The sequence below is a fragment of the Sander vitreus genome, chromosome 6 (assembly GCF_031162955.1).
Source record: "Sander vitreus isolate 19-12246 chromosome 6, sanVit1, whole genome shotgun sequence".
NCBI lineage: Eukaryota > Metazoa > Chordata > Actinopteri > Perciformes > Percidae > Sander > Sander vitreus.
This window is the reverse complement of record NC_135860.1, coordinates 30143855-30171832: the sequence shown is the minus strand read 5'-3', so window position 1 is coordinate 30171832 and position 27978 is coordinate 30143855. Positions and strand designations below refer to the sequence as shown.

The following is a 27978-nucleotide window of genomic DNA, read 5'->3' as shown; positions in this document are numbered from 1 at the left end:
GTTTTTTTTTTTTACCTAACTGCAGGGTTTCAGGCGTCCAGTCCTGTCAAAATTTGCACCAGTGGAAAAACCCTAGCATCTCTTAGTAGTAATGACACACTGGATGTACGTCGTTGATGCAACTTTCTCCATGTCCTGTTGTTTCTTTATCTAGCGAAAGGTAAGAAATTATACGACGTCAATTTCCCTTAGCAAAACAGTTGGCTAACGCTAGCTTTCGGTGAGCTCCCTAAAGATAGCTGCCAAGGTAAAATCAGCTAACGCTAGCTAACGACACTTGACAAACCTAGCTATATCTTTAAAGTTGCTTTTTCCCGCGACAGGTGTCTGGTTAGCTGTCAGAATTGAAAACAAATATAGCAAATGATGATGTGGCTCGACGTGTGACGTTATCCAGCTTCGGCACTATGAGCTAATACCAGGATGAAGTAACGTTTAGCTGTTCGTGCTTCTGCACAGCCTGCTACGGCTAGCAATTGGTCAGTTTATCTCATTCTATTAAAATAAATAGGTTTACAATGGCTTCAACACCGCACTGCTATGACGCAGAAAGTTAAATGGGGTTAAATGGAGCGCAGCCAAAATGAACAGGCTAACGTTAATGGCATTTGGCTAACTAACTTAGCCTGTTACACAATCCTGCTGTTTAGTCAACATCAAAAACAACACCCACCCCAATTAATGCAAGTGCACTTTCTTCACACGCTAAAACATTACCCATATGCAAAGTTTAAATTTGCCTTAATCTTATTTGCACAGCGTTGTCAAGTACCTGTCAGGCAAACCTGTCAACTCAGCTGATTTGTGCTTTGTAGTGTGTATTTAGGTCAAACTTGCTCTGACCTTTTGCACTTACAGTTTTGGGTCTCCCCTGACTCCTGCGTTCTGCACACCCAGCTGAACTTGTGCATGTAAACAAAGAGTGAATGTAGGCTGTTGTTTTTCGCTGATAACTCTCAATTTGTGTTCCTCAGGTGCACTCTACAATTATGGAGTTTTGAAAAGGAAAGTGAGAATTTTGGGGGGAAAGGCGTCCTTTCCCCTCCAGTGTGATGGTTGGACTGCTGGACGACAAGGAGGGTTGTTGAAAATTTGCCTTTTTGTAAATGATCAAGAGTATTTAGAGGAAAAACTATTTTTGCAAACATTCAACTGTACAATTTTGTATAAAACGCACAAGAGGTTTTGTATTTATTGAATTTTTGATGCCATCGTATGCTGCAAGCACCTTAGTTTGTGTTCAACTCCTGGTTGAAATGGTGGACTGAAACCAGTCGCCAAAAGGCTCTGGGGTCGCTAGGGTGCAGTGGAACCTCAACACAAGCACAATTCTAGCACTCCTAACCATCTTCAATCTTTTGTTGACACATTTTTTTCTTCTTGGAGAGCATCTCTGTTATAGTACACAATTGTAGTGACTGTGTTTTTGATTTGTTACTTCACATTATATTGTGTTAGTTTTCTTTTTTGCAGTTGTGGGCTGAAAGAGTGACTTTGTAATAGAAAAGGGGGGGGGGGGTGGGGGTTTACTCTGAGGGTTTGGCAGAGGTCAGGATGAGTTTGCCACTGCTGGATTGCACCCCCAAATGCCGCTCACAGCAGCATGCAGACGAGGTGGTAGCGGCACTAACGGGCGGCTCGGAGGGGCAGCTGCGGGCATTCTTGACCTCACACTGCCACAATGCGGCCACCTTGCGAGATGCCTTTGGTCGCACAGCCCTGCACCTGGCATCCTCACTGGGAAAGAAGACCCTGCTGGAGTGGCTGCTGGAGAGTAAGAGTGCTGACCTGATGGTGAAGGATAAGGAGTCCAGCTGGACCGCTCTGCATCGCAGCGCTTTCTACGGACAGATCCACTGTCTCATATCGCTGGTCAAGGTATATATTTAACACGGATCACCAAAGAACGTGCTGTCGAGTTGTTCAAGGTGTCCCCATTTAAATGGTCAAAGTCAAACAATGCAACAACGTGGAAAGTAACGTACCGTAAAAGGAAAAAAATTTAGATTATTTCTTTGCTTATTATCAAGATTTTGACTTTGAATATCTTTTGTTTCTTGACTTTGCTTCAGCATGGAGGACTACTTTCCACTCACGACAAGGAGGGTCTCTCTGTCCTGGACCTTACAATGAAGGACAGACCATCACATGTTGTGTTCAAAAACACCGGTAAGAAAATGATGACGAGGCTCCCCATATACTCAAGGCTGAGTCCTTACTGCAGTGGCCCGATTCATACCCGCTGCCCTTTGCTGCATGTTGTCCCCCTTTACCTGTCTATTTACACCTGTCCGATCTCCTTGGAATATCTGTCACAACTTCACCTACTTCCAAGGTGCAGGAAGAAGGGAAAACGTGTGAATCTCCAGCAACTCTTGTAGTATAAAGAACCACTTAATTGTGAGACCAACATGTTTGGGCTTGTGGCCTTCACCAGGGTCATCATACGCCACATTACACCAGTACGCCATTGGTGGTGAAACTATTGACTCTAGTTTTGTTTTTGTCGAGAGTCGCCGGGCTTATTATCATGATGATGACTCATTCTGTTTAATGATGCGTTTCACACTTGTACATGCATGGGATTTAACTCTCCCTGTGCTACATCACATGTCTTTCTAGCCATTATGATTTGTGATTTTCACATTATATACAGTAGAAAAGGACCTACTACCCACTGCGGAAGAACAAGATATCATTCTGTTTTATTCTATTTTAGCTTATTTTTACTTTATATTTTATTTTACACTTTTAATGCCTGTGTCTTTTTATGTTGCCTTGTTGTTTCTTTTCTTATTGCTTTTATGTCTTATGTGAATCACTTTGAATTGCCTTGTTGTTGAGAAAGGTGCTTTGTAAAACACACACACACACACACACACACACACACACACACACACACACGCACACGCACGCACGCGCGCAGCATGTAAAGCTTGTCTTTTTTTAATGGCAGAAAAGACCAGTGGTTAAATCAAGCTTCAGGTGGAGGCAGTGCTATGACTTTCCATTTTTTTTCTTCCTCATTACAGACCCAACTGAAGTATACACATGGGGAAACAATACTAATTTCAGTCTCGGGCATGGTAATCAGGAGAGCCGACAGCACCCTGAGCTTGTGGATGTGTTTGCCAGGACGGGGGTTTACATCAAGCAGGTAGGCCAGCTCTCCGGGGAGTAAGAATGTGTTTTCCTACAGCATAGGGCTTCCCTTCCCTGAAAACCCCACTTGCATGCGTCACACCAGTAATGCCCCTTACTGTACTGTAGAGCTGGGCAACATATTGATATTATATCAATATTTGAGGCTAGATATCTTAGTCTTAGATTTTGGATATTGTGATATGACACAAGTGTTGTCTTTTCCTGGTTTTAAACTTACTAGCGGTTTATTTGCCTTTACCTTCTTAGTCATTGTATCCACATTACTGGCGTTTATTTATCAAAACTCTCATTGTGTTAATATTTTGTTAAAGCACCAATAGTCAACCCTACAATATCGCCGCAATATCGCCATCGATGCATTTGGTCAAAAACTTTTTGACCAAAAGTTGATTTTCTCCATATCGCCCAGCTCTGCTGTACTGTATGCTTCAACTCTATGCCAACCTGTTTTGCATTAAGACAAGCCAATGCACATGGGTACTCCAGATAAGGCACACCACTTGGGTAAACCAGCAAAACACTCCCTCCCCAGAGTCCTGTATGACACAACCTTCTCTTCAGGGTGAAGCAGCATTTGTTAAATGCTTTTCCCTCCAAGCATGGCTCATACTGGCTCATACTTTCTCAAACCACAGATGTAGAAATAACTGTTTTTGCTTGAGAGCTTTACACTTTGTGTTCCATATATAAATAAAGCTAGTGGGTATACAGCTATGGTACATTATCAGGACTATCAGTAATGTTGTGGGACTGAGTCAAACAGAGGGCATAGTTGGTGTGTCAGGCGTGGACTAATTTGGGTTTGTCTTCTCATGTATAGTCTTCATTTGTGACTTCGTTGAGCCGGCCTGTGCATGGTCAAACCATGCACAGGCCTGTGCCAGGCTGGCTACAATTTCATTCCTTTGCCATGTGGATACTCTTAATGTGATTAATATCGCAACTGGCACCAGTGCAACTGCCCCGAGTGATATGAGTACACACCAGATGCTACGTTATAGTAGAATAAGTAATGACTGTGTTAGACATGGTGTCATTGTAATCCATTCTAGACCTAGTATTTGTACGTGGGGTGTGTATTTGTGAAGACATGATTACCTGTATTATTGGTGGACACAGAAGAAACCCCGTGTTTGCAGGACTTGTCATGCAGAGCCATTTCATATAGCCTAGTAGGGGACAGATGGATCTGATTTCATGACCACACAATGACCCAGTGGCACTGCATTTGGTCTTTGTCTTCCTAGCCCAACCCAGCAGGTGCCAGAGGTTAAATATTAATTCCACAATGACATGTTTTTAATTAAATAAACTACGCTGATGTGTATGCACTTGTGTGAATGTCCATTTCATTGTGATACTTTGGGAAACATCCCTGCATCATCTAGCAGCAGATGAGGGTAGCAATGTATTAGTAATGATGTTTGCTTTTCCACTTGTGCCCTGGCCTTTATTGGCATAGTGTTTTACTATTACTACAAGAGGGCTTGGCTGAGGGACATGGAAAAAGATGCACGCAGCCACTGAGGTCCAAATCATAATGATAAGAGCCTTAATTAGCACAAACTCAACTTTCAGACTCTGTTTTTTTTCCTTAGAATAGAATGTCCAGTACTTTTTAAAATACTAATAAAAAGCAAAAACTGAAAAATTGCAATTATGTCCATGTTTAATCTCCTCTTGTCCCTTTAGGTGGTCCTGTGTAAGTTCCACTCTGTGTTCCTGTCTCAGAAAGGCCAGGTCTTCACCTGTGGGCATGGCCTGGGAGGACGACTTGGCCATGGAGATGAACAGACTTATCTGGTGAGACTTGTTACAGGGCATTATTTCGAAGATGTGCCAGAGCGCATTTAAGTCCCGCCCCCACCGGAGGGGAAAACCACTCTCCGCTCTCCATTGACTTGTATTGTGTGAAGGTTCCTCCTAGTCAATTTTGTCTGCTAGCAAACAACAGATGAATGCCTAAAGGCCGCTGTGTGGTGATACTCACTACCAACAATGCAAAGAACACACAACTTAAGTTTTTATAAGCTGCCAACCTGAAAAACTGAGCTTTTATTAAGACAAACGTGGATACAGACGTGAGGAATCGGCAGGAAAAATGGGCAGACTGTGGGATCCTGACACTAAGCTAAGGTTGTGTACGACATTACGTGTTAGCTTAACTTACAGACATATAGTTAGCCTATAACTGACATTTGGATATTTGACTTGGTAATGAAATGCTCGCGGCAAAGGTAACGTCGAACATATCGTTAGCTTAGTGTCAGGATCCCACCGTCTTCCCATTCTCCCTGTTGATTCCACTTTTGCCTTCGTAAAAGCTTAGTTTTAGGGTCATCAGCTTATAAAAACGTAGTCATGGGTTATTTACCCTGTTGGTAGTGAATATCACAACACATAAGCTTTTAGGCATTTTTCTTTTTGGTAGCAGACGAAACTGACGAGGTGGAACCTTCACGCAAGTTAATGGAGAGTTGTGTTTCCCAGTGGGCATGGCTTTCAGAGTATGACGCGATGCCCTCTGTCTCTATTATAAGCTTCGTAAAGGTAGAGTATGTGGCACAGCTGTTGTACTGGATTGCATTATATTGCACAATTGTTTAGGTGTAACCAATAAAGTGTCAAGGGAGTGTATTTTTGTGGGGAAACAAAATGATTATTTTGGCATGAAAATGTCAAAGTGAAGTGAGTATTCCTTCTTGGAACCTAAAGTCTAAACAGTTTCCACTAGACTGTTTTAATGCATCACATGGGGACTGGCTGGGATAAATAGGGTTTGCTTTTTTATGAGATTTGTTGACATTAAGAAAAATATACACTATCACCAGACTTGTCCTTTTACATTAGCTCTTGCAGCAGCAAACAGCGGGACTCCTCCTGTGACAGTGCCATTTGAGTGACAGAATCACTGGAAAATAGTTATAAATAACTGTGTTCAACACAGGGATTTGCCATGGTGCTAAAGATTCAGGCATGGGATACTGTCACGAGTTAATATAGAGGAAACTGTCAATCTTCAATAGCTTTTACTGGTCAAACTCAAATAGATACCATTGAATGCTGAACATTGAGCTTAGGATGTTCTTCTGGGCTGTATTTTGTGTACACTGTGTTTTTTTTTCTTCTAATCTCTCTCATTATCTTCTCTATCTCACTCCTCTGCGCAGGTTCCCCGGATGGTGGAGGGTCTGATGTCCCACCACTGCTCCCAGGTGGCGGCAGCTAAAGACCACACAGTGGTGCTGACAGAAGAAGGCTACGTGTACACTTTTGGCCTCAACACCTTCCACCAACTAGGTCTGGCTCCTCCTCCTGCCTCAGCTCATGTCCCTAAACAAGTAAGAGGTAGCAGGGATGATAACGGAAGAGGGCAGATGACATTTTGCAGTGCATGTAACGAGCATTGTTTGTATACCAAATGAGATTTGGTCATTTTGGTGAATGAAATGACGTGTTTGGACTTCTTTAATCTGCTCTGTTTTATAGTATGCAACTTTCCTTTTGAGAGTGATTTAGTGTTTTTATACAACCAGTACGTTAATAATGATCTTTGATGTTGTGTGTCGAAACACTTCAATTCTGTATTCTCTAGTCTCACTGTCCCTGTGGTATGCTGTGTGTGTAGGTGTTCTCCAAGACGCTGAAAGGCAGGACAGTGATTGGAGTTGCAGCAGGAAGGTTCCACACAGTGCTGTGGACCAGGGAGGCTGTCTACACAATGGGACTCAATGGAGGCCAGCTGGGTAAGCCTCAGCATTGAAATGTCAGCAAAGCCAGTGTTATGAGCGAAAATGGCACTGCTTTTAAAGCGGCCATATTATGCTCATTTTCAGGTTCATAATTGTAATTTGAGAATGTACCAGAATAGGTTTACATGGTTTAATTTTCAAAAAACACCATATTTTTGGTGTACTGCACATTGCTGCAGCTCCTCTTTTCACCCTGTGTTCAGGTCTCTGTTTTAGCTACAGAGTGAGACCTCTCAACTTCTGTAACATCTTTGTTGTCAGTCGCACATGCGCAGTAGCTAGGTAAGGATTACATGAGCTAGCTAGCTGTTTCTGCAACTTCAGCCTGTACAAGGCAGGATTAGCCGGGAGACTTCTTCTAAACTAGGGCGCAGGTCCAACTTTGTGTGGAATACCTGCAGAACAGGGACATGTAAGTAGTTCTATACAATTTATTTTGTAGATTAGGGTGAATTCGTGTGTGTTGTAGCAGTGTTTTGCCATTGAGAACGAGCTAGCATGCTAACGGTTAGCCCCCTAGGTCCCTCGTCTCGGCTAGTGACGTAGAAAGCCGTGCAGATTTTGACCAACTCACCCGGAGACTGAAGGCAGGACACATTCAGAAACCGTATCTCACTCAAAACAGCATGGATGGATTTTTTTTTTTCAAAGTTTGTAAGCACCAGAGACACAAAATAACACCCCAAATCCCAGAAAAAGTGATATTTTTTTTTCATAATATGGGCCCTTTAAGATACTGAATGTTGAGCAGATAAAGATCTCACCCACACCCTGTGGCACACTTAGGTGTCAGAGTAATGAATAAAGATAAAGTCTTAATATTTTTAGCATGCAAGCATGATCTTGTTGGAATGTTAGAATGGTACAAATGTTTATCTACTTCTGTTGGAGGTTTGGTGAGGAGGAAAGACCCTCCATTGTGTCAGAGGTGGATGACACCAAAGCCTATCATGTGACTTTTTATTTGTTTTGTTTTTAAGTAAAAACCCATATTAAACACACACACACTGTATATGGGCAACTTGATGTGTTAATGTAATCAATATCAACGTATATTTTGTACTCCATTGTGTGTTGATCTCCAGGTTACTTGCTCGATCCTAATGGAGAGAAGTGTGTGACAGCCCCCCGGCAGGTATCGGCCCTATACCACAAGGATGTCACCATAGCTATGGCAGCAGCTAGTGATGGAGCAACAGTGGTTGTGACTGAGAAGGGGGACGTCTACCTGTTGGCTGACTACCAGTGCAAGAAAATGGCTTCAAGGTAAATAGGACATTAAACCACCCCTTATTAAACTGCAAAAATAAGAGAAGCCTGTTACAAGTCTTTTCATGAAATGGAAGCTTCATTCCATTTCATGAAAAGACTTGTAACAAAACATCATACAAAATCAGCATGACCTCAATTTAGTATTTTTTTTCTATATCAGTTTTTTCCAAATGTAATCAAAGCAATAAATGGAACAAACTGGTTCATTATACAACAATCTGAAGATTGCCTTACACAAAATCACAAAAACGTGCATTCTACATTGATTTTGAGCAGGTTGTCTCCAAATCCAGCATCCCATTGAAGAAGAATTGGGTAAATGTCTTGTTTAAATCCAGTATTCATTTCAAAGTAAAAAAAAAAAAAAAAAAAAAAAGACATCTTGTGATGTCAGACAAGGGTGTCGGTATCTGTCAGACAAATGCAAAGGTACTATCACTGTAAAGAATGAAAGGTTGTACTCTGTGTTCTTCAATGCTCATAGATCTGATTTATATGTGCAACCTTTTCAAGCCACCAGAGGCGCTGTTCGTTCTGCATCACCCACTAAACTGGAAACTGTTTCATTTGGAAATTGTAGTGCTTCGAGTATCTGTGTGTTGGAAAGTGGGGCTAAGTCATAGACTGTATAATAATATTAATATATACAGTCTATGGGCTAAGTGCATGCCTGTTTGTTAAAGAGCGATAGCACACCGGACTGTGTTCAGGTGTTCAAGAGCGTCTACCACCAAGAAATGTAGATCTTGATCCAAAGATGGACAAATTAAATGATAAAGTGTATTATACATATGCTTTGAATGTGACACCATTTCGTTAGTTTTCGTGTTTTTCTAATTATTCATTTTGATTGGTGTCTTTCAGGCAGCTGAACATCAGGAAGGTTCTGGTCAGCGGTGGTAGTCTGGACCACCGTGTGGTTCCACAGCTCCTGAACGAGGGAGGAGGGGAAAAGGTGGCCATCCTGGCATTAGATGAAGCTGGAAGGGTAAGTGCATTTAGAAAGTATAAGTGGAAATGCTTTTCACTCTGTTCACATTGTGGACAGAATCATTACTTAATTATTTGGCCTAAATCAATTGTTAAAAGTGTAGTTAAATCTCACTTTTCTCACTGCGCTAACATTTAGAAACTCAAGCAGAATGTATAACATTGTTATTTTTATTTCCCCTATTGTTATCTAACCTTTGGTGCATCATAGACAGTTATACAATCCCAAAGCAAGCTAGCCTATATGGGGCCCTATAGATGAGAATGGTGACTAAGACTGGTCTGTGTAACTTTCCTTAAATCTTCCCCCCCCCCCTCCATTTCTCTCTCTGTCAGGTGTTCTGCTGGCGGTCCTCTGGAAGCTCGGTGAGACAGTGCCGGTGGGCGTATGGGCGTCAGGTTTTCATGTCGGACATAGCTCTCAGCAAGAACGGCATGATGTTTGTGACTCAGGAGGGGGAGGGCTTCAGTGGCGTGTGGGCCGGAGAATATAAAAAGTACGGGGAGAAGAAAGGTAAGGAATTTAGAAACATGGTATATAGAATCATAAAGTTGGCCAATGTTTTGCAATTGTCAGTTTTCATTGGACTAAACCTTACATTTGTAGAGCCAATTTTGAAATGTACCAACTGCCTTGATAAATAAAAGGAGTGACCTAAAGATACACATTTGATGTTTATTAGAGTTAAAGGTCCAGTGTGTAACGTGTTTAGTTGTTCATTATCAAAATCTGTGTTGCCCGTTTTTTTTTTTTCATGAATATTTACCACCACCATCAATTCCAAGTATTTCTTTTGGCTTGAAATTTGACATTTGCGTTCACATGAACTGGGTAGACGCTCCATATTCATGCTCCATCTTGAAATACGTTAGGCGGTAAGGGACAAACAGGACATACTGCTCCCCCTTTCACGTTTTCGCTGTCACATGATAAACTCCCAGGTGCTGCTAATGCTGCTAATGGGTAGCGTAACTTCCCGGCCCCGGGGAGTTTGAAGAAGGAAACATGGAGGACCACACATATTCAAAATCCAAATTTCAGGAACAGGAGTCTTCTTCTTCTTCTTCGCCCAGAAAAAGAAAAAGGAGATTGAAAAGAGCAAGAGACCGGCTTTTTGAAGCGTGAAGGCTACCGTAGCTGTAATACGTACTTTGAACTGCGTGGTGCAAGAGCTCAATGCTAGATGGGAGAAATTCCCACACATTGGATTTTAAAAACAAAAGTGTAGAAGGATACAAATAGAGAAGATAAACAACATTGAAGTAAATCATTAATGCAAGTTTCTAAAAATATGATATAAAAAGTGATTTTAAAAGTGTGTGTTGATTTTGAATCTGTTTCTTGTAATCTTAGAGGGCAGTGTGGAGGTTTGTGGCCATTCGGATGCGGGGACAGTGTATGAGCGAATCCGCCTGGAGAAACTCCCGTATGTCCACAGAGCTGTCAGCATCACCATGGACTCTAAAGGCCGAAATTTTGGAGTGCTTCAGTCCGACCCCAAAACAAGGTAGGATATCTCCCTTGGAGCCTGCAAAATTCTTTACTCGGTAGTGTACTTATGTTCTAAAGTCTGTAGAATATAGACATGAAGCCTAAAAAACCCACTTTGGGACCAGTTACGCGTGTGAAGCGCGAGTGAAGTTCAAGCTGTCTGCAGCCAGCGTAGACTGCTGTGGTGATAAATATGTAAGCATATCTGTTCCGTCAGGCAGGCACGAGACGACTCCAACAAGAAGCTTTAATACATCTTGTGTAAACAGGGTGTTAAAATCATGTGTGACACTTGAACTGGAGGAAATAAATCAATGAAATGATCATAAGGTGATGTAAAACTAAACTTCACCAATGAGGTTATCCCAATCAGTGGATAGAGGAGGGTAACTCTACGACTATAAAATCATTATTAATAATAATCTTTTTGCGTTACTCATGGGATTATTGTGTGCAATGTCATAACACCTTTTGAAACGTGGTTTTATTATACACAATAAGGTAAAAAAAAACTTGGTTATAACAATTAAATAGTAAATGGGTGAAGAGTATTTAGAGAAGCTACAAAGACTACCTATTAAAGGTGCTCTAAGTGATGTTGGGTGACGTCACTTCTTGTTGACGTTCAAAGTATTGTCAAACACAACGGAGACTAGCTCGCCCCTCCCTCCTCCTCATCCCGTCCCCTCCCCCTCCCTTCCGTGCTTCCTGAAACATGAATGAATCATGAACGCATTGTGGAAGTAGCCTACGTGCTAACACTGCTGCGGTGAGGGCTCAACCAACTCCTTCTTGACGGTTATTGTCTGGAACACTGTTTGTTATGTTTGGTGGTGCAGGTTGGCGCAGTTTGTTTTTGTTGGCGTTTGTGGAGCCTGGGCTGTCTACAGAGACCGCGTTTTTTTTACAGTGTGTTCAGGGGACAGGCAGCTAGCGGATAGTGAGGAGATGTTTTTTTTACAGTGTGTTCAGGGGACAGGCAGCTAGCGGATAGTGAGGAGATGTTTTTTTACGGTGTGTTCAGGGGACAGGCAGCTAGCTGATAGTGAGGAGATGTTTTTTTACAGTGTGTTCAGGGGACAGGCAGCTAGCGGATAGTGAGGAGATGTTTTTTTACGGTGTGTTCAGGGGACAGGCAGCTAGCCGATAGTGAGGAGATGTTTTTTTACGGTGTGTTCAGGGGACAGGCAGCTAGCTGATAGTGAGGAGATGTTTGCTATATGTGACAAAAAATGTTGTAGCCTAAAAAATGCGTGACATCGCTTAGAGCACCTTTTTAAGTATACATATTCTTATCTTACAGTTTGGGACTCATTGACTTACCACTGAATGTTATGTTAGCTGGTTGGGCATAACACAAAATAGAGGACTATAAATCTTATCTGGTTGGGTCTAATTGTTTTTATGTTTAGATCAATTCCTGCTGATAATATCCGCGGCTTTTTTGGAGCCAGTGTTACAGCATGGAAGCTCCTTGCTCCTTCTTTTATTATGCTACTGTTCGCTTGACAATTTTTTGGCATTAGGTCTGAGAGCCATTATAATCTTGTTATTGGAAAGTTCTGTGCTCTATTTACATTTATGGTTTCTATTCAAATAGGCACCTGCCAGCCTTTTTAAAGCTGCATTGCCTCCAGTCCAATTATTGGACTCAGTTGGCATAGATCTTACTCTTTGTGTTTGTGTTCCAAATGGTCATTTTTGATTATTTGACTGATTTTTGTTCAATAGTGTCCACCCTGTGTCTTTAATCCAGCTTGTATGAGATTCCCAGCATTTTTCCATCCTCCTTCTCCCAACACTTCCGGCGCCTTCTGGATGAGGCGGACGAAACGGACAGCATCCATGACGTGACCCTTCAGGCCGGCGATCGCACCTTCCCTGCCCACAAGTACATCTTGTCCATGAGGTCCGAGTTCTTCCGGAAGCAGTTTATGTCTGAGAATGGCGAGGTTGATGAGGAGCTTGATGGAGAAGTGAGGAAGAGCGAAGATGCTGTGGGCTGCGATTTAATCATTTTGGAGAAGATCCCACCAGACATGCTGGAATACGCCCTGCACTTCATCTACACAGACTCCTGTGAGCTGCTGGTGCACGGGGCCCGGCCGAGAGTCTCAGGGGCCTTGACTGGACAACACCAGGTGAGGATAAGAAAGGAAATGGGTTATTCTCTTCAACTCTGCAACAGAATCTGGATGTGCTAGACTTAAGTGTTTAATATAAAGCACTTTGAATTGCATTGCTGCTGAAATTTGCTATACAAATAAAGCTGGCTTGCCTTTTAATATTAGGGTTGTCACGATTTCGTTTGTTGTTTTCGTTGTCAGCGAGTGTGTGTTCGTTGTGATTGTGAAGTTAGCATAAGGTTATAGCTAGTGAACGTAGCAGTGCAGTCTGTGTACAGTTTATCTGTTAGTGAAAAATGCTACAACTCCTCAAGAACCAAACCAAGTTCATGTGTCTTTCTTGCTACCTGTTGGTTAAAGTGAATGAGGTTAGCCACGGAGCTAGCGACAACTTTAGCACAGACTAACTAACTTAAGGTGGGCTCGCTGCAACTGACCACTACTAATCAGCATATGATGTCATTTGCACCTATGCACTCTAAGAACCCAGGGAAACCCCTGCTATTGGCTTGAGTCTATACAAAACATTTGCTTTAGCCGGGAAGAGCTGAGCCTCTGACTCTGCTGTGGTTATTTCATAAATCCCATGTTCCACTGTCTCTGTCGCCATTGCCAGGACTCGGAGCAGGAGAGGCTTATCAGCAGCCTGCAGGACTTGGGCCTGAGAGGCCGTTCAGCCCTCGAGGTGTACTGCTCCCTTCCCCCTGCAACCAAAGGAGACGGTGACAAGGCCAAGAGCAAGTGTGCCAAGCCTGGCAAGAAGGGAAAAGGAGGCAGAGGTGACAAGCCCGGGGCCAACGAGGGAGGGGCCAACCCTGTGAAAACCTTACAAGGTGTTGCAAAAAAGCTGGGCCTGGGAAGCCTGTCTGCACGGTGAGAGACCGAGTGTGCCTTAAAACGAGGGGCAAAATCGCGTGTGGTGTCATTTCTTGTTAATCATGCTTTCTTTAAATATTGACAGACTGGACGGAGTCAAATATGAAAATGGAAAGATCAATGTTATAAACAAGAAAACTGGCAACAAACCCAAATTCTACCAGAAAAAATGGTGTGTATATGAATTTATATTAAACAATATATAACAGTCGCAGCTATAGATTAGATGGCACATTAATGAATTTGACTTGAAAATGTCGATTTTTCTGAAATATGTCTTCATGTGTCTGTTCAGCTCCTATCTTTGTGACGTTACTCTGAAATCTGAAGATGGGAAAGAGTTTCCATGTCACAAAAGTGTCCTCTGCGCAAGACTAGGTAAGGTCGGCCCATCAAAGAACCGAATACACAGATGTTCATTCATTCGTACTGAAAAGAGGATGCAGGTTGTTGAGGTCATACAGCCTCATGTGCCTCATGGTGTAGAGTCTTAAAATCCCTAGTAAAAATATGATTGGGCCTTTTTGAGTAATAGCCTCCTGTCTGTTAAAATGTGATTGCTGTTTGATGGAGATACAGAAAGTGAGTCCCAAATGTTTTTACTTTTGTCTCCATCTTTTCTGCAGAATACTTCAATAGTATGCTTGGAAACCCCTGGATCGAGGTATGCCATGTTTTTATTTCACAATGCCCTATTTATGAACCAGTGTGTCCGTGGTATTTAATGCTTGCGATGCACTTTCATGAACATAACCATACTGGTACTGATAATGATGTTGTCTCCCTCAGGCCACATCCTGCACTGCACTGGAGATGCCTACCAGCTCCGAGATTCTACAGGCCATTCTCGAGTACATTTACACAGACGAGTGTCCCACCATCAAAGGTAGCTTCTCAAGTTTGATGTTGACTGGCAGCTCAAATAAAAAAATAAAAATGTAATGACGTTTTGGTGAATTTGCATTAACATTAAAAAGGCACTGATTGTTGTCTTTTCTTTGCTCAACAGAGTCTTTGAATGTAGAGTTTGTCTGCAACGTATTGGTTGTGGCCGACCAGCTGCTCATCACCAGACTGAAGGAGATGTGCGAGGTTGTCATCACCGAGAACTGTATGCTATGCTGCATTTGTCTTTTCCTCTACCCTTAATTTACTCTGCCCTTATCCTTTTCCTGCTTTTTTTTCACATGAACATTACAACTTTATGGATTTTAAGGTTAGATACCAAAAAACACATTCATGCATTCTGAGGGTTATTCAGACTGATGTCCCTTATTGTAACCACTTTCTTAAGATATTTGATCCACTTTTACACTTTACACTTCTACATCCACGAGGAATGCAGAAAATCATAACTTAAAAAAGATGGGTTTAGAATTCACCCAGTTTTTTTTACTTTCATGTTTTTTTATGTTCATTTTTAGTTAATGCAGCCCAATTTTTCAAATGGAAGTAATGGAAAGTATTACTAGGCACAGTTGCGTCTGTGAAATGATTTCCTGTGAATTGTGAATGAAGCTGCTTTGCTCTTCTCAGTGACTCTGAAGAACGGTGCGGAGCTGCTGGAGTTTGCCACCATGTACAACGCAGAGCAGCTTAAACTCTCCTGTCTCCAGTTCATTGTGCTCAACATGGCCGCCCTGCTGGAGTCAAAGTGAGAATCACAAGAAATAACCTAAAATGGACTTAGAAAGCTCAATTATTAATTAGTGAAGAGTATTTCTGCATTTCATTTTGTTTTATAACAATTTAAACAGTGCTACAATGAATCTCATTAAAAATTTTCATTATAACATAAAGTATACATTGGTCCATACAAGAGTATATATCTTATATGTGATCAGTAGTTGATATGAGTAACAAAGAAGAGCAACTTTTTCAACTATGAAAACTGTTTGTCTCAAAGTAAAGCGTCCAGGTTTGATACTTCATATTAGCGGTTTGTGGTTTCAAAGCCTATAGAGAGTCAGAAACCTCTCCCGTTCCTTCCAGAAAACGCTGCTTCAGACTGCAACTCATTATTGAAATGATTACTGATTTGTTTGTTGAATTTTTTCAAGACAATGGTGTTAGGTTTGTTGAATTAGCTACTAGTAGTGGAATCCATCCTTCCTTCTCAGCTTACAGCTGAGCAGAGAGTTCTTCAGATCTGATCACTTAGCTTGACTTTGAAGCCAAAGACATCTGTCTGAAGAGTGACTCAGAAAAACTCAAAGGATGGTGCACCATTCCTAGGACAACAGCATTTATTAAGCTCTGACAGCACAACCAGAAAACCAGCACTGAGAGTGAGATGGACTGATGGATGTCAACTGAGCCAGTGAAGGCAGAGTGTCCACAAAAGAACAACAATAAAAATGTGTGTAAACAGAGAGTAGATATGAAATAGCAGGCAGGCAGACATGAAACAGGGCAGGCAGAGAGCAGGAGGGCGGGGAGAATATGGCACAGGTGTTATGATATATATATGTGGTAAAGGAGAGAGGACAGGTGTGTATATATATATATGTGTAGTATATATATAGTGTATAAGAAAGGAGAGGCAGGTGCGGGCAGGTGTTGGCATATATATGTGAGGGGAGTGGTGGTGAGAGATAAATACAGGTGCGGCATATGTGCAGGTATATATGTGAAAAGTGGTATGGTATGGCAGTAACACTATATATAGCAAGGGCAGGTGCAGGCAGGTGAATATAGCAGAGGTGGCAGGTGCAGGTGTAAGAGAAGAGTGGTAGCAGAAGAGGCAGGTGGTGTGGTAGTGGTGAGAGAGGTGGCAGTGGCAGGTAGAAATGCCATGGCATGGCACTACAGGTGTATAAATGTGTATGTGCAGCATGGCAGGTGTAAAGGTGCATGCAGTGGCAGTGTATGGTGAGAAAATATAGCAGTGGTGTGGTAAGTATATGAGATGGCGGCAGAGTGGGTATATATGTGGCAGAAGAGTGGGACATACATAAAAAGTAAGGTTATGGCAGAAAGTAGGAGATACAGACAGCAGGTGAGGCAGGCAGGTGAGAGGGGCAGGAGGTGCAGAGGAGAGTAGAGTAGAGGCAGTAGGGCAGAGAGGCAGAGAGAGGGTGGCAGGTGATGAAATGCAAGAGGCACTGCCATAGTGATGAGAGGGCGCAGAGGAGAGGTGCAGGCATGGCGGCAGCAGGCAGGTGTGTATGTGGCAGGTAGCAGTACATGCAGGAGCACAGGCAGCAGACAGAGAGAAAGTACAGAGGATGCCGCAGGTCACAGGCGGAGCGGAAGAGCACAGGTGAGGTAAGAAGAGCAGGCAGGCAGCAGAAGACAGAAAGAGCATGAAACATGGTGTAGGGAGAAATACAGGGAAAAGTGTGCAGGTGGTGGCAGGTGGTGGCAGCATAGCACATACAGGCCTAATGAAAACCATATAGCTGTTCATACTTTGGTTTGATATATCTCTGACTGTCTAGCTCAGAGTCCTGTCCAACATGACGTAATTCTGGAGATGAGTTGAGTTTGTTGCTGGAGATATAGTTAATTCTGATGCTGTTGAATAGTTCCAGCACTGAACACTGATACACAAAACCAGTAGATAAACACTTCATTCAACTCAGTATATTAGCTGTGTCAAAAACTGAGTTCTTTCTTAGCAATGAATATGTGAAGAATTCCCAAAACCTGACTTATATGCAGCATTTTTAAAAACTACAGATGGAGTTCTTCAAATACATAAAAGGTTTGAATATGATTTGGTTGATTCTGTTTGAACCCACCAGCACAACTCTGAACTGAACTCCAACAGGAACATCCCAATATCACCCTCTGCAACCAATAAAGAAAAAGATATGGTTAGTTGAATACAGTGCTTCCCATACTATAAAGTTATAATATAGTGAAATGTATTATGACTGATTGCAGTGACTAATAATAAAGCAGTGTTTGAACGTTTTCTTCCGTTTGTACAGCTGATTGAAGTCAGTCTTGGTTCTCGTACCTTAATGTAAATGTGTACAGGTTCAGGCTGTGATAGTAAATTTGTTTTTTTTTGTTTTTGTATTCAGATCCCAGCCATGCAAAAGAGGGTTATCACTCCATATCCTGGCGCCCCAGACCTCAGTGTGTATGAGGATGAGGATTTGGACTCAGCGTTTCGCCCCAAACCACAAGCAGAGCTGGATCACTCCTGCAGGTACACAAACAGAAATGTTCTGTATCCATATGGACTCTTATTGTGTTTGTTTTCTGATTTGGTGCAGAGTTTTGTATCTGCCAGTAAAAAACAACATTGCTCTTTTCATCTCGGTACAGACCAGGAAAAAACATTCAGTCGTGACTACTTAATGTATAGAACTAAAGTTAAGGAAAGCAGGAGCTAACCAGGCTATCTGCAAGTCCTTGGAGCCCTAAATTTATTTATTTATTATTTATTTGTTTATTTAAAAGGGACAATGCACATCAATTGACATTTTTTGTTTGCACTCAAAATGTAAATGTGCCAGAATTGGCAAAAAAGCTAATTTTCATCCGTAGTCCCTTGGCAGGTCAACACATCATTATATTACATTAATTAAAAAAAAGAATGCAAGAAAGATAGAAAGCAAATTAAAGAAGAAGAAGAGAGGGACAAAAGAAATAAAAAAAATAAGTACAACACAAAGAAGGGCAGTACCTAGGATGAGGTAAACTAGCTATTGATGATTGCAGTTTGAGTGTGGTTTTAAATGATAGATAGCTGGTGCTTTCTCTGAGTTCAATAAGAGGGCAGTTCCAATAATTTGAGGCCCGTACTGAGAAGACTGTTCGGCCAAACTTACTACGTCTACTCTATACTGTACTATATTGGCATGGGGTACTTTCCATAAAATCATATCTCAATGCAAATCAAACCAGCTAGTAGGCTAACTGAAATAAAACCATGTTAATCTCTAGGTAGATAAAAACCTGCCTGCCTCTATGGGAATTTAACATAGGGGTGTACTCACGTTTGTTGCCAGCGGTTTAGACATTAATGGCTGTGTGTTGAGTTATTTTGAGGGGACAGCACATTTACACTGTTATACAAGCTGTACACTTAATACTTTACATTGTAGCAAAGTGTAATTTCTTCAGTGTTGCCCCCAAATATATAATGAAATATTTACTAAAATGTCAGGGGTGTACTCACTTTTGTGAGATACTGTATAAATTCACCCAGGGGTGGAGGTGCAAGCCCATGTAATATTTTGAAAATGAGGCAAGCATCTAGATATTGTAAAAAAAACTGTCAACATTAAATAAGTTGTATTTAGAGAGAGAGAGAGAGAGAGAGAGAGAGAGAGAGAATTACTTTTTTACCACATTACACCCCCCCCAGGGAAATCCTGTTAAAGAAGGCCAAGATGAAGGCTAAAAAGAAACCAAGGCGACGCTCTGACAGCTCAGGAGGCTACACTCTCTCTGATATCATTCAAAGCCCCCCTGCTGCAGGTACACTTAAACACATACGCAAACACACATGATGGAAATATTGTTTGTCATTAATCTTTTACCACTTGTATGTCATGACAAACCATGTTTTTTTTTTGTTTTTTTTTTCTCCACCACACCAACTTCTTTTAAAGCATCAGCTTGTTGTTGTTAGGTAAAATGTAATCATTTCACTCACACACACTCTCTCCTCTCAGTGGTCTCCCCGTGCCTGGTGAAGTCAGGCAGGGCTAACTCAACAGAGTCCCTGCAAGAACTGCTCACATCCGACTCCGAGGGCAGCTACATGGGAGTGGGCAGTCCCCGAGACATGCAGTCACCTGTCTTCCACGACAGAGCCGAGGTTAATGTCTGACCACCACAACAATCACATGACTTGTTTTGTTGCCAACTTAATATAACAGATGATGCTAGTCGTTTTGCCGCTTACTGTGGGTGCAGTATGAAAGAATAGTAATACTTAAACTTGTGTTTACACTTTTATAGTTATCCATTTGCCATTGTATGACCATGTTTGATTAACAAAAAGCAATGTGGCTTCATTACATGGCGAAGTAGATATAATAAAATTGTTGTTCATCATCTGCAGGATGAGAAGGCTTTCAGTCAGAGGCTAAAGACCCCACCCAGTACCCCGACCTCCCTGAAAGATCTCCCAACTCCCCCCAACTCTGCTCCACAAATCATCCCCAAGATCCTTCCCTGGTAAGATAGACCTGAGGATGCTATATTTTAAAACATCTTCTTATAATCTCCTCCTCCTAACAATACAGTGGATAGAACATTCAGAAGGAGGATATCAGTTTATTTGAAAAGCAGTTTTGAGGTTTGATTTGATACAAGGGACCCTGACTTAAACAACACACCTTAAATCTTCCCACTCGATTTTGAGGAAGAGGTTTGGGAAAAGGAGGAAGCACTTTGATCCCTACTCACTAAATAAGTATTGAAATTTGAGCTATATGTTGTAATGCGTACTTTTTATATATATATATATATATATATATATATATATATATATATATATATATATATATATATATATATATATATATATATATATATATATATATATATATATACACACACACACACATATACTGAGCTCCTGCAACCCCCCAGGGTGTAGTATGTGTGACTGTGTTATTACTGTCTGCAGTGCTGCTCGTCCACCCCCAGTCTTGGATCTGAGAACCATCATGGACATGGAGGCCAACTCTCTGCAGACCCTCGGTGCAACTCCTAAAAGCCCTGGAAGGTATGAGACGTCTGCTGTATATCTTCTGACTGAGGACATGATTAACAAACAACAATTAACAGTGACTAGTTGATGGAGGCAGTGATGGCGATCAATTAATGACTGATTGCAATAAAAAGTACAGTTGAACTGTTTTTCTATAAAATGTGATGCTTAATTGTGTCCTATTGCCCAGTCTGAAGGAAAGCGGTACTGCCACATGAGTGAAGATTATTATTTGACTTATTCACTTCAGCTAACAGTACATATTTTTCCTCCTGCCTGCAGTGTCAATACCAGCATTAAGCACTCCCCTGTTCCCACTAAACTGTCCCAGAAGCAGAGGAAGATGTTGGCCATGGCCAACAAAGAGGCCAGTGTGGAGTCCACTGCATCCAAACCAACCCCCACAGTCACCCCATCCAAAAGTAGTGGGAAGGCCTGGTGAGTGATCCCAAATATGAAGAGCTTTACTGTCCACTACTCACAACTGTCAACAAATGACTTCCTGCTTCCTGTTAATGAGTTTATAGCCCGTCACTGGTGTGAGAGTTTTTGCAATCAGTGCATCTGCAATCAGTATTTATGTATGAACAACGGACAAAATGACCCACAGATAATTATCTCCTAACTGCAGTTCCCCTCAGCTCTACGGAGGGTTTTTGCGTCTTTCAGCTAATTGTTTCCGCTTTACGGCCCACAACTTAACTGTTTTTTTCCCCCCCTCTCACAGCTCTCACCAGTGTTGTTTATGGCACAGCAGGCAGCTGTTTTCTGATAAACCCACTGTACACTACCTGCCCACCATCAAATGTCAGACAAACAAAGTTAGCAACTAGCAGGTGAACCTAGTGGATTAGCATTAAGCAGCTAAAGAAACAGCTATTTCCCTCACAAGTTTGTGGAAACCAAACGGAGCTAAAAGGAAAGCCAATATTAAACTTATGTTCATCAGGTGGACACAGACACGACTCCAAATGAATGCTAATGTTGCTCTTGGTCGGCTAGATGTGTTAATAGGCAACTGTTTGCTAACATATTCACCAAACAAACTGTAAGTAATTCACCATGAGAGAACACGCTGACAGGACGGTCCTACAAGTTGAAAGCAGATAGATGCTAAACAGAGAATGTGCCAAAAAGAAGTCCCTGAGTTATTTGTAGCCTTAATCTGAGGTCAACATTAATTGACATCACACACAAATTGAAAATCTTAAAACATGTTTTTGGAATGTAAATACAGAGCACACGCTGCAATCAATGTCATCTGATCTGCAGCAGCACCTCCAGAAGTGATCAGAGCTCCGCCAGGATTCTTCAGTCCATACGTAACGTTTGTATTGGTGCCAAAGTTTTGCACCTACCAAAGCTGTCATTGTGGGTAGAAAAATCTGCACTTCCACTCTAGAGAGTTAGAAAACATGATCCTCTCTGCAGGAAAACAAAAGTAAGTTCTGGCTTCAAAATAATGGTTTCTGTTGACAGTAAATCCTCCCAGCCCATTCACCTGCTTAACATAGTAGATTTGAAATCTGGAGAGTATATTCAGGTGAAAATGCTTCTTCTTTTTACATTAAGAGTACCTCATCTGTTTAAGGATATGGTGCTTGACAAATTCGAAAGGAAAACGGAATAAATGACTAACGGCAGCAACAAAAGGGCAACCATCTTTTTACTTTTATCATGAATTTATGTATCATACATGCTCATTTGTTTCAATCTGCAGGGCAACAGCGGTCCAGTCCCCACCTTCCTCATGCTCTTTTCGAGCGCTGCTGGAAGAGGAGGAGAACTGCCTGATCAGAGTGGGACAAACGGGAGCCCAGAGGGGACTGGGGGCCCAGGTATCGCCTGTCACCGCTACTCCTGCAACCAGGAGGGTCACGTTCAAATGTGCCGAAAGCAGCGAGCCAGAGCGACCCACTGGGTGAGCGCCTATACAGAAACGCGCACTAGAGTACAAACGCACAAGAGAGAGGTCCATGCCAAAACTAGGTTGACTTCTTCTGTTCTCTACTGCTGTCTTCCACTTGGTGGCACTGTTGTAGTGTCTTCACAAAACTATTTTTTTTATTTTTTATTTTTTTTATCAGCAGCCCACACACACACACACACACACACACACACACACTATATATACAAGATACATAATACCACATTAAGAGTCATTCCCTGGTATTTCAATACTAACTAACCTTATTGCAATACCTAATCCAAGCCTTAATTTAAAATACTTGAATTATATCCGTTCCAATTATGTTCTCATCCGAAAGGAGAGAAGAGAAATATCTTTGGGTCACTTGGAACACACTTTAAAATTGATCTGACACAAACACACTGGCTTTGAGATTACGAAGTGAACGGGGAAGTAGCGCTGAGTGTTTATCTCCGACTGATTCTCCATAGAAGGCAGATAAATATGATATTATATATATATATATATATATAAATATAAATAAATAAATAAATAATCTCTCAACTTGTTGAATGTAAGTGCTGACTGACAGGATCTCCTCTAGTTAGAAAGAGTGAGAGTGGCGAGGTGAGGTGAACCAGACCCGGTACAGCCGGTTTGTCTCGGTTGACACTGAGTCACCCTGACCTTTACAACATCCCCCGACAGCTGGACAAACACCACACACACACACACACACACACACTCTCTTACACCACAGTATGAGCTCCATTCTGTAAATATGCATTTCTAGTTGAATTATAGACAACAATTGTCCATGAAGGCACATTATATTTATATGCATCTCTGATGTAGGACTGTGTGTGAGAGATACAAATGAATTCAACTGTGGGAGTGTTAGACCATCTTCGTCTTCCTAGCTTTTTGCAAGTGCATCTCTTTTTTTTATCTGATGTCATACTTCCTTTGCTGTATCTTTACAGCATGAAACTTGGGTAATCTTTAGAGCCGACTTCTAGATATTAAACAGCTGTGTGTGGGAGCCACTCTAGTGAAGCTGGTGATGTTAATCAGTGTTGATAAGGGCAGCCCTCATGTCACAATGGATCATACAGAACAGGGAGCAGGTTTCAGGTTCCTCTTGGTATTTGAATGAGCAGAGAGACGGAAGAGTTCAAGGCTCAGGAAGCCGCAGCAACCTCGTATATTTCCATATCCCAAATGAGAATTAATAGAGATGCCTATTCTATTCATTTCCAGAGGTCTTTTTTGGCCGGATTAACATGCGCACACACAAACACAGACTTTCCAAAAAACATTTCACATGCATCAAAGTGAGTTATTAGAAAATGTTTTTGCCACATTTATAACAAACTATTAATGCAGTGTGTCTCTAACCCTAACGTAGTAACTATGAAATGAGAAATCACTTTAAGCACACACAAATCAGACTGCAGGGAGCTCATGTCATCTATGTGACATGTCATATTTTACATGTCATGTCGAATAGATGTCCAGGATCATTGTAGAATAGGAAAAAGCAAGACAGGTTGTGCACTTTCGGAGTCGGAAAATATATTCAGAGAGGGAACGATGTCTCCTGCCATCTTTTTTTTTTTAAAGGCAAATTTATTTATATAACAAGTAATAAGAGGTAGCTTCAAAGTGCTTTACAAATATGTAAACTTTTAATGGAAATGGAAAATAACTTAAAAGATTGAATTAAAAAAATTAACTTCGAGAGGATCCTGATGTAAAAATTCAAATAAAGATTAAAAAAGCAGTAAACATTAGAAGGCAGCAGAAAATGTGTGGCCTATAGTAACGGAAAGAAGCTTTGCTGATCTTGTGTTCTAACTCTGCAAACAGATTTTGTTAGGAGTACACGGTTGTTTTGGGGTAACTAGGGCCCAGACTATTTCAGTAACCTAGCTCACTGGTACTGAAGGCATCTATCAGTTTTTCCACATTAGCTTAGCATTGGGTAGTCTTTTGTAGCAGCTAAAATCTATATTTTTTTTACAATAATGGATCTAATGACTTACATGAAATGTGAAAGGGATTGAGATGAATCCAGAGAATTCTAGCCTAACTCTACAGTTCCCCTCAGCTCTGTGGATCTTTAATACTTCTTTCAGGTCTTAGTTTTGATTGACAGTTGTAACTTTGAACAGTTTTGGTTCACGCCCACCAGACTCATAGTGTCGTTTCGGTCAATGGACTGAATCCGTTTTTCAACGGGATGGAAGTCATTAGAAGCAAGCGATAGGTGTAAATCTGAGAATTGTCAGCATAATTATAATAGGAAATATGTTTTTTTGTTTTTTTGTAAATACTATGCCCTATATATGACTGGATGCTTGTAGAGATGAAATGGGACAGGTCCAAGATTCAGACCCTGTGGAACCCCGTATGAGGTCTTGTGTTCTTTAGACCTGAACTGTCCAATGGAGGCTAAGTGTTTCTGGTCCCAAGCAATGATTTTAAACCAGTTTAGACTGGTCCTGCCATTTTCCAGTCTACTCAACAATATTTTGTGATCCACTGTATAGGGCTGCACAATTAATCACAATTGTATCGAAATCGCAATATGGACTAGTGCAATATCCAAATCGCTGGGGGGGGGCGCGGCAGGCGCGGAAATCTATCTATAAATTGCAGGAATGTGTGTGTGTGTGTGTGTTATGCGCATTACTCTTGAAGCGTTAGTCCGATGGATTTCAAATTTGACAGGTGTCTTGCTACGGGCAAGAGTAAGTGCAGTGCCAAGTTTGACGTTGTTTGGATTAGAAATGCAAAATATATCGTTAAATATATATATATCGGTAAAATAAGCACACATTGGCTTTTGCCGCTCTAGCCGCTGGCCACTCCCCCTCTCACACTGCCCACTGAGTGAGCACTAAACCTGTTTGAGTCGTGACTCACTCGGATCTTTCACCTGACTCTTTAAATTAACTCATGAGTCGCTCATACTACACGAGACAACACACACACACACACACACACACACACACACACACACACAAACGGTCCGGTTCTGGTGGTGATTAACGCAGATATGTGCTGATTGGTTCTCATAACGGGCCAGGTCTGATTACTCCACATTGTCATTGTGATATTTTGTGATATACCTCTGTCAGGTAAATCAGTAAGTCAGTAGTAGGCTGTGCAGGGGAGTTGCATATGAAGTGGTTCGGGGTCCTTCTGTAAGTCATTTTGGGCTACAATTTGGTTTTGATGAATTCTACAAGCAGCAATACCACAGGCCAAGCAATCAGCTGTTCCAAACAGGCACATTTTCAACGGGCACTGCACTAGTATTTGTTAATGGCAAAATATGTGTCAAACCGTTCTGAATGAAGTATTGTGGTGCTGTGAGACATCCCGGCCTACAAAACCTTTGTTTGGTACAGATCCTCGCAAAAAAATCACACTACAATCATTTTAATTTCTTTCAATGTTAATAATTTTCAATGAAGACGAGAGTAATGGTACAAAAACGATCATTCCCTCCAATATCTTGAATCGTGTCGCAATCGCAATATCAGTCAAAATAATCGCAATTATATATTTTACTCATCGTGCAGAACAAAACTCTTGCCTGCATCTGTGCTCATGCAAAGATCATGTAGAACATGAATAAGCTCTGTCTCAGTACTGTGATTCTGAAGTAATCTGTATGATCGAGATGTATTCGAACTTCAGTCCCACCATGCAGTCATAGCAGAGGTTTTGTGAAAGCCAGGTGGACAGGCGGCCGTTCACTCACAGGAGCTTGTCAGTTGTAGTCAACTCAACCTTTGTCCGTGCACTTAGACTCTTGTTGCTTTCACTAGCACAGCAACCGGCACTAATACCCATCCTCTCTTTTTCTCTCTCTCTCTCTCTCTTTCTCTCTCGCTCTCTCTGTGTGTGTGTGTGTGTGTGTCACCCGTCTCTCCCCTCAGGCCCTGGGTGCTAGGAGCAGTGGGCAGCCCTCCCGTCTCCTCCCTTGTGACCTTTGCCTCCATCGTGGAGGAGGAGAAGGAGCAGGAAGCCGCGCTGATACGCAGCCGCGAGAAGCCGCTGGCGCTCATCCAGGTAACGTGTCTTGTTTGTGTGCGTTTAGTGTTCGCACACTCACCCACAAATGCAGTACACACTCCTGGCATGACTGAAGTTATAGTTTGTGTGTGCACCATCCAAGTGGAAAACATAATGGTGGTGTTTCATGGTTGAATCTCCTTTCTATCCCTATCTGGCAGGCATGCAATAAACACCACATTCTTTACAGTGCCGGTTAGAAGTGAGGTGTCTTCCAGTTTTGTCTTTAGACAGCCCTCGTCTACCCTTTCTGTCAACGCCTTCACAAATAACTTATTCCCCCTTCGGCTTTCTGCTTGCCATTACATAAATCACTCTTATTATCATTAAGCTCTCAGTGTCAGCATTTTCTCTTTTACCCTCACATAAAGTGTGGGTTTTTCTGACCACAATATCCTTTATATAATATCTTTTTCTGTCCTTGTAGATTGAAGAGCGGGCAATCCAAGATCTTTTGTTCCATTATAAAGCACGCAACAACCCCGATGAGCTGATAGTGGTGGAGAGGTCTTCCAGAGGTCCTATGGCAGTCCCAACCTGGAACAAACACTGATGTTTAGCAGCACAGCCGCTACATACGTCAAAGTGAAAACATCCCCTGCAGTTGTCTCTCTGTATTGTTGGCCGCGTCCCTGCTGCAGCTTCCCAGAAATATCCTCCGATCTATCAGTCCGTGTTGAGATGCGCCCCAGACTCCAGCCCGCTGTGGGATGGGTTTGATGCAAATGTATGCTCGTCTCTGCAGTGTTACTTTTAAGTTTTTATTTTATTGCTGCTCAACATTTTGTTTCGTATGAGTGAGAGGGAATGAGTGTTCTTCCTAACTTTATGTGCTCCTGTAGAGAAGTTCTGGGTTTACTCATACTTGTTTGATTTTTGTTTTCTTATAGTGGGATTATATTTTACTTGGCAAACCAATGATACAAAAAAGTAAAAAACTTTCCCAAATGAATATGTGAAGTTAAAGTTGCCAAAGAAATGGAGATGTTCAAGCCACTAAATGGGTCCAAATTGCATCACCTCGAGTTCCACTGATGTGTGTGTGTTATATCAGTAGAATCTCTGAATGTGATGGAGAAAGTAAGAGTGCCAATTATCAACTTTGGCAGAGCATCATTTGTACTTGAGCTGTTTACCAAGGCACTATGTTTAGTTTATTTTTATGGTCCGTTCTTCTTGATACTTTGATCGTTTTGATTGATTGCTTCAGCTGGTTTGCAGTGACGTGGTAATCTTGCTGGACTCAGTAAAAATGTGTATTTTAAATATGACTGAAATATGTTTTTCATGTTTAAAATATATTATTTGATGCAGTTATAGTAAATGGTGATTGTGTGGAGCTGGCAGTCACTAGTTATCACTAGTGTGTTTCAGGGAAGGTGGTGTGCCTTTATCAAATAATGATTACAGATACAGCAGCTAAAATGTATTTTTTCCTCTTCATTATTTAGTTGTTTTACCCTCCAGCTTTTCTGCTGAAGCTACTGTAAGCTTGGTAGGTACTTCCCTTCTGATCTTGACCATGTGATATTGTCTTCACATGCCATTTGTGTGTGTGAGACATCAGGATGTGACTAGAAAATGGCATGTAATAAAATATCTCACCTGTGCAATGATCCTGCTTCCTGTCT

The 27978-nt window shown here is 41.7% G+C and overlaps 1 protein-coding gene across 1 annotated transcript; it reads left to right on the top strand.

The window, feature by feature from the left end:
• ibtk (inhibitor of Bruton agammaglobulinemia tyrosine kinase) lies at positions 1–27963 on the top strand. The gene is given in 28 exon segments (XM_078253682.1): positions 1–160; positions 975–1878; positions 2073–2169; positions 3033–3157; positions 4858–4968; positions 6336–6506; positions 6794–6911; positions 8003–8183; positions 9054–9177; positions 9516–9693; positions 10534–10687; positions 12428–12812; positions 13414–13670; positions 13759–13845; positions 13969–14051; positions 14300–14337; positions 14463–14559; positions 14683–14784; positions 15210–15409; positions 17705–17832; positions 18997–19109; positions 19307–19452; positions 19699–19814; positions 20269–20367; positions 20635–20790; positions 22073–22273; positions 26212–26344; positions 26775–27963. Coding segments are annotated over 27 exon segments (4050 nt in total). The 5' UTR covers positions 1–160; positions 975–1554; the 3' UTR covers positions 26901–27963.
• The last annotated feature ends 15 nt before the right edge of the window (positions 27964–27978 follow it).